At 42.6% G+C, this 8,360-nt stretch overlaps 1 protein-coding gene across 1 annotated transcript; it reads left to right on the forward strand.

Annotated features, from left to right (window-relative positions):
* The first annotated feature begins 1,174 nt into the window (after positions 1–1,174).
* LOC145240196 (uncharacterized) lies at positions 1,175–5,800 on the forward strand. Its single transcript, XM_080103781.1, has one exon. It carries the CDS (start codon positions 1,175–1,177, stop codon positions 5,798–5,800), a length of 4,626 nt encoding a protein of 1,541 aa, XP_079959907.1.
* Positions 5,801–8,360: the final 2,560 nt, after the last annotated feature.

An 8,360-nucleotide genomic window follows, 5' to 3' on the forward strand; every position in this document is an offset into this window, starting at 1 on the left:
ATATATATATATATATATATATATATTTATATATATATATATATATATATATATATATATATATATATATATATATTTATATATATTGTGACAAATACGCAGTAAGCCATTTGAAGGCATCTTCTAAACGAGCGTAAAGGAGAAAGTAAATTTCATCATTTCTATTTTTGTATCGGCGGTTGGCAAAGTTTGAGAAGAGATCCCTTTTCATCATCTTTGTTTTAGACTTGTTGGCGACGTGAGTGGGAAGAGGAGGGGTGGACGCGTGATGACCTACCCGAAAATACAGGCAGTTGAGCAGTCACCTTGGGTGCGAACGAACGGTCATCCCTGCTACTACAAGCCGTGAACGTATGTCATGAGAAAGAGACGGAAAAGAAAGAAAAAAACAACCAAATCAAAAACGTATTACATTCGGGTAAAGGAACCGAAAACCTTCCATTGAGCGCTAAAAGGCTGGAGCAGAACTGAAAGAAAAGACGGGAGACACGGGGACTCTGTGTGTTATCTTGGAAGGAATAACGGCACCGAGTCGTTCACGAAAACTTTGTGTTGTCTCGCCGGACTACATCAGAAGGAAAGACAACAACTACAAGGACTATCTGAGTTGTCGCTAAAAAGAGAACACCAATCCTTCGTCCATAAAAAGAAAACTGTCTTATTCCTTGCTGGAGACGCTAGCTGGATTATACCCCAAAGCGGTCGCCATTGTGAGTCAGCCCCTTTTTCTTCTCTTGTCTTGTTTTTGCCAACTGCTAAAATTGTTTTCTCCCTCTGCTCGTATTAATATCTTAAGTTTAATCCCAACCCCCATTTATATGTTATCTTTATTTTTTGTTTATTTGTTTATTTGTTTAATAAATTCTCATTTTAAAATCAACCTTCGGTCCTTCGAGTTGTCTCTGCTTGCTTTGTTAACTTTCTGCGTACGGTGTTCCAACCAGAAGAATTCCCCCTCCCCACACACTTTTGTTAACCCCTGAACGAGCCAAACCCGGACATATTTTTATTTATTTTTTTTTTAGCATTGTCACGCAAACGCGATCGTAGTCCCCAGCGAAAGCCGGTCGTGACAAGCTTGGGGGCGTCGTCCGGGATTCTTTTTCTTCTGTTTACTGGAACTTCGTGGGTAGAGGCGAAGCGGGTGCGAGACAACGAAAAACATCAAACCGAAATGTCTGTAGTAGAAACCTTTTTAAATTCTCCCACATTCGAGGCACTTTCTAGATTAAAGAAAGATAGTATTATTGATGTAGCAACAGCATTAGGATTAGAGCCTAAGCGCTCGATGAGAAAACCACAACTAGTGAAAATAGTTGCAGAGCACATGGTCGATAACGATATCTTCGAAGAAGATGTATTGGACAATCTTGTGTCAGACTCGCCTGGACTCTCACATGCCCAAATTGAGCTTGAGAGAATAAAAATCGAGACTAATAAAGCTATTGAAATGGAAAAGGCTAGGGTAGAGTTAGAGAAGGCTAAAATGGAGCAGGAGACCAGACGCCAAGAAATTGAAGATAGGAGAACCTTCCATAGTGAGAGGCGAAATGAGTTCGACCTCACTAAACAGGTTAGACTTGTGCCAGCGTTCAACGAGGCTGATGTTGACAACTATTTTCAACACTTTGAGAAAATCGCATCAAGCCTGAACTGGCCACTGGAGACCTGGACTTTACTTCTACAAACAGTATTAAAGGGTAAGGCTCAGGAAATATATGCGTCGCTGTCAGCAGAGGATTGCGCTGACTATAACATTGTAAAGTCCGCAATCTTAAGAAGCTATGAAATGGTCCCAGAAGCATACAGACAGAAATTTAGGGGCCATAGGAAGGATGAGAAGCAAACGTTTGTTGAGTTCTTTCGTCAGAAAGAAGTCTACTTTGATAGGTGGTGTGCAGCTAAGAGCGTGGGTACAGACCACGATAAGCTAAGGCAGCTGATGCTGATGGAAGAGTTTAGGCGATGTGTCCATGACGATCTCAAAGTCTATCTTAACGAGAGACAAGTGGATACAGCCTATGAAATGGCCACCCTCGCGGACGAATATGCGTTGACGCATAAACGAGGCAAGAGTAGGTCGAATGACCCGTTCGCTGACGGAAGCGGCACTAACCCCAGAATGGCGGCTAGCGCTGGTCCGAGCATGAGGTCGATTCAGACCAACAACCGCAACCGACCGGACAGCTCAACCCATAAGACCCATTCTCCGAATAGTCAACAGGCGGAGAGATGGAAAACGCTGACGTGTCACTACTGTGGAAAGGTAGGGCACATAGCAGTGAATTGCTCAGCGAGGAAGAAAGATGCGGAAAACAGGGGTGCGCCCTCGAATAAACCGCAAGGGTTTATTGCGTCGCATAGAAGCCTCGCAAAAGTAGACACTGACAAGATCCGAGAGGAATATAGACCCTTTGTCTCGGATGGTTCGGTGTGCCCTGTGGGTGAACCCACAGAGAAGATGAGGATAAAAATATTAAGGGACACGGGAGCAACCCAGTCCTTAATATTGAGTAACCGCATGCCGCGTAGGGCAAATACTGCCACGGGCGAAAGAGTAATTATACAGGGAGTCGGAAACGGCTTTGTTAGCGTTCCACTCCATAAAGTGACCCTCGAGTCCGACATAGTATGTGGTACTATAGAGGTCGGAGTGGTCGATGATCTGCCCATGAGAGGCATAGCGATGCTACTTGGCAATGATTTGGCCGGAAAAAAAGTATCACCCCCACCCTTAAAAGTGGCAACAGTGCCAAGCACACCAGCAGGTGCAGATAAGGCAGGGGACAGTGATGCTGGAGTATACCCAGCATGTGTGGTGACTCGGGTGAGGGCCCAAAAGGAGGCCAGAGAAAAACGTGCTGAAACAAGCAGCGCCGGTAGGGGAACTGAAGTCGTCAACCTTTCCCAAACATGTTTAGGTCACGAGATAGACCTGAGTCCTAAACTTAAAGAGACCCCAGACAAAAACCCCAGCACCAGGGATGAACAAGTAGTTGGGGAAACCTCAGTCTCATGGACGTCAGTCGCCCATGAGCAGAGAAAAGACTCCGAAATCGCCCCGCTTTTCAGAGAAGTACTGGACGAAGAGGAGCTGGACAAGGTACCATCCGGGTACTTTGTCAAAGATGGTACATTGATGAGGAAGTGGAGACCCTCACATACACCTGCCCTCGAGGACTGGTCAACTGTACAACAGTTAGTCTTACCCAGAGGATATAGGGAGGAGGTGCTAAGGACAGCCCATGAGACACCCATGGGAGGCCACATGGGTGTCCGAAAGACACATGACCGGATTACCAGGCACTTCTATTGGCCAGGGATCCGTAGGGACGTGGCGAGGTATTGTAAAACTTGTCACACCTGTCAAATGGTGGGTAAGCCAAATCAGCGAATCCCCAATGCCCCCCTCCATCCGATTCCTGCATTTGAGGAACCATTCTGTCGGATCCTCGTCGATTGTGTTGGCCCCCTTCCGAAGACTAAACGCGGGAACGAACATATATTAACCATTATGTGTGCGTCGACTCGATTCCCTGAAGCGATACCTCTTAGGAATATATCGGCTGGAAAAATCACCAAAGCTTTGATCACCTTCTTCTCCATGGTTGGACTGCCGAAGGTAGTGCAATCCGACCAGGGATCAAACTTCATGTCAAAAGTGTTCCAGCAAGCCATGAGTAGCCTGGGTATTACGACTGTAAAATCCAGTGCATACCATCCCCAATCACAGGGAGCCCTAGAACGCTTCCACTCAACTTTGAAGAGCATGGTACGGACATATTGCTTCGACCATCACAGTGACTGGGACGAAGGCCTTCCGTTCTTAATGTTTGCAGCACGGGATGCTACTCAGGAGTCGCTGGGATTCAGCCCGTTTGAGCTCGTCTTCGGCCATTCGGTGCGTGGTCCCCTGTCACTGCTGAAAGATAAATGGATGCAGGAGAGCCGCGAGAATAGATCACTGCTCGACTATGTATCACGTTTCCGGACACGATTGCAAGAAACAAGCGAGATCGCTCAAGAAAGGCTCAAATCGGTCCAGGGAAAGATGAAAAGGCGGTATGATCGGAACACCATCCCGCGAACTTTCGAAGTCGGAGACAAGGTCTTAGTCTTGTTACCCATATCTGGTCAACCCCTAAAAGCCAGATTCCACGGTCCGTATGAGATTGCTCGAAAGGCTAGCGATCTCAACTACGTCGTTAAAACGCCGGACCGCCGCAAGGCCACCCAGATGTGCCACATAAACATGATTAAACCTTATTACCAGAGGGACGAGGGTAACCCTGTCCTTGCCATTGTTAGACCTGACTGTGGACACAGCCAGACTAATACCCCTGAGGAATCCGTAGGAAAAAGTGACCATCCTATGAGATTGCGAAATTCTGACATTCTCGCCGACCTCACGCCTGTGGTCATCCATATGGACTGTAACGAGAAGGAGGAAATGATAAACCTCATTAGGGATTTCCGTGAGTTATTCCCGGATACGCCCAAACAAGTGACCATCACCAAACACGACGTGGACGTTGGAAATGCTACCCCCGTCAAGCAACATCCCTATCGCGTCAACCCCCAAAAGGCGGAAGTGATACGCCAAGAGGTGGAGTACATGCTTGAGCATGGAATTATCGAACCAAGCCAGAGCAGTTGGTCATCACCATGCGTCCTAGTCGCTAAGCCAGATGGCTCGGTTCGGTTCTGTACGGATTACCGTAAGGTGAATTCCGTCACAAGGACAGACTCACATCCTATTCCGAGGATGGATGATTGCATTGACAGAGTGGGGAGGGCGACTTACATCACCAAACTGGACCTGTTAAAAGGATATTGGTGTGTACCCCTCACTGAGCGCGCCAAGAGCATTTCTGCGTTTGTGACCCCACAAGGACTTTACCAATATCGGGTTATGCCGTTTGGTATGAAAAATTCCCAGGCAACATTCCAAAGGATGATGAATCACTGCCTGAGGGATTTGTCTAACGTCGAAACCTACATCGACGACATTGTCATATATAATGACAATTGGCCTGACCATGTCGCATCCTTAAGGAAAGTGTTCGACCGACTCTTACAGGCAAACCTCACTATCAATTTATCAAAAAGTGAGTTCGGAAAAGCCGAAGTAACCTATCTGGGGCACACTGTAGGATACGGGAAGATATCCCCAATCAACGCTAAGATCCAAAGCATCTTAGATGTCCCAGCCCCGACCAATGTTAGAAGCCTGAGGCGATTCCTTGGTATGGCCGGTTACTATAGAAAGTTTTGCCGGAACTTTTCTGACGTTGCGTCACCTCTCACCCAACTGTTGTCTAAAAAGTCCAAATTCACATGGACCTCTTCTTGCCAGAAGTCTTTTGAACAGATCAGATCGCTATTATGCTCTGATCCTGTGCTGAGGGCTCCGGACTTTCAACAACCTTTCCGCTTGGCTATTGACGCCAGCGACCATGGTATCGGTTCAGTTCTACTCCAAACCAATCCTTCTGGTATTGAGCACCCTGTGAGTTATTTCTCTCGGAAGTTCAACTCATGCCAGAAGAACTATTCTACTGTAGAGAAGGAAACTTTAGCCCTCATCCTCAGTCTACAGCACTTCGACGTATATATATCATCGTCGAGTCAGCCGACCATCATATACACAGACCACAACCCTCTTACATTTCTACATCGAATGAAGAGTAAAAATAGAAGGCTATTAAGTTGGAGTCTGTTCCTACAGGAATATAACCTGGACATCCGACATATCCGAGGCGTCGACAACTTGTGCGCGGACACCCTATCTCGTGTCTGATATGCTCAAATAGAATTCCCGTGAGTAGCTTCAATAGCAGTTAAAAAAAAAAGGAAGTCTAGTTAGAACTAAGCCGGTCCCCAGCATTCCGAAAAAGTACTACAGGTAGTCCTTTTTCGTTTTTTTTTTGGTAGGGAGGTGTGACAAATACGCAGTAAGCCATTTGAAGGCATCTTCTAAACGAGCGTAAAGGAGAAAGTAAATTTCATCATTTCTATTTTTGTATCGGCGGTTGGCAAAGTTTGAGAAGAGATCCCTTTTCATCATCTTTGTTTTAGACTTGTTGGCGACGTGAGTGGGAAGAGGAGGGGTGGACGCGTGATGACCTACCCGAAAATACAGGCAGTTGAGCAGTCACCTTGGGTGCGAACGAACGGTCATCCCTGCTACTACAAGCCGTGAACGTATGTCATGAGAAAGAGACAGAAAAGAAAGAAAAAAACAACCAAATCAAAAACGTATTACATTCGGGTAAAGGAACCGAAAACCTTCCATTGAGCGCTAAAAGGCTGGAGCAGAACTGAAAGAAAAGACGGGAGACACGGGGACTCTGTGTGTTATCTTGGAAGGAATAACGGCACCGAGTCGTTCACGAAAACTTTGTGTTGTCTCGCCGGACTACATCAGAAGGAAAGACAACAACTACAAGGACTATCTGAGTTGTCGCTAAAAAGAGAACACCAATCCTTCGTCCATAAAAAGAAAACTGTCTTATTCCTTGCTGGAGACGCTAGCTGGATTATACCCCAAAGCGGTCGCCATTGTGAGTCAGCCCCTTTTTCTTCTCTTGTCTTGTTTTTGCCAACTGCTAAAATTGTTTTCTCCCTCTGCTCGTATTAATATCTTAAGTTTAATCCCAACCCCCATTTATATGTTATCTTTATTTTTTGTTTATTTGTTTAATAAATTCTCATTTTAAAATCAACCTTCGGTCCTTCGAGTTGTCTCTGCTTGCTTTGTTAACTTTCTGCGTACGGTGTTCCAACCAGAAGAATTCCCCCTCCCCACACACTTTTGTTAACCCCTGAACGAGCCAAACCCGGACATATTTTTATTTATTTTTTTTAGCATTGTCACGCGAACGCGATCGTAGTCCCCAGCGAAAGCCGGTCGTGACAAGCTATATATATATATATATATATATATATATATTTATATATATATATATATATATATATATATATATATATATTTATATATATATATATATATATATTTATATATATATATATATATATATATATATATATATATATTTATATATATATATATATATATTTATATATATATATTTATATATATATATATATATTTATATATATATATATATTTATATATATATATATATATATATATATATTTATATATATATATATATTTATATATATATATATATTTATATATATATATATATATATATATTTATATATATATATATATTTATATATATATATATATATATATATTTATATATATATATATATATATATATATATATATATATATATTTATATATATATATATATATATATATTTATATATATATACATGTATATATATATATATATACATGTATCCCTATGCCCTCAGCCACACCAGAAATGAACTTCCCAGACCCTCCCCCACAAGGTCCTTAAACTCCAAAACTAAAACATTACCGACATACCAAGCACCCCTCCTATCTTTCCCCCTTGTTCCCTTCTTTTTTCCGCTCTTCTCGCACCCCTCTTCTGACATCATTCACTCTTTCATCCCATCATAACGAACATTTCTGTAAAAGTCTGAGGAAGCTGCAGACGGCCAAAAAACGGCCGGGTAGCTGAAACAATAATGTAACTTAACAGAAAGATACGGTAATAAAAAATAAAACTCATATTTGCTCTACAACAGTATTGAGCATTCTCTTCAGTTTTTATTAATTACCATTTCTACTAAATATATATGTGTGTGTGTGCGTGTGTGTGTGTGATTTTCGAATGTGAGATGATATGCAGTTATTTCTACAATCAATGCCACAGCTCACGAAAGCAGCAAACCGGAAGTCCAAGACTCAAGTTTCCACAGTCGGACTTTGCTACGGTTTGCTTGATCTGTGCTAGCTTATAGACATTCTGCAGTGGCCCAGCCAGGTGACAGAGTATTCGCTTCATATTTAAGTGACTCTGGTTTCAAATCCCGAGTTCAGATATATTCAACTGATGATCCCACATGAAGGTATAACTTGGACTTCTGGTATGCTGCCATGGTTTGTGCAAGTTGTGACATTGTTTGGTTGTGGAAATAATTATACACACACACACACACACACACACACACATATATATTGCCTATAATAAATAGGTGCATGACAGAATATTCTTTTCGTTGTTTTGAATCTCGAGTATATATCCGACACAGTTAGACACAGTTAATCAACCGAGAACCACATCACTCAATATATTTAATAAATTTATGTCAATGGGAAACACATATATATACTTTGTTTTTTCTTCTTCAATGAATGAACCTCTTTGAAATAACTTCTAAATCTCTCATGATGGTATGAATATATGGTATGAAA

The sequence above is a fragment of the Euprymna scolopes genome, chromosome 19, assembly GCF_053919585.1.
Source record: "Euprymna scolopes isolate OS-2025 chromosome 19, ASM5391958v1, whole genome shotgun sequence".
Classification (NCBI taxonomy): Eukaryota; Metazoa; Mollusca; class Cephalopoda; order Sepiida; family Sepiolidae; genus Euprymna; species Euprymna scolopes.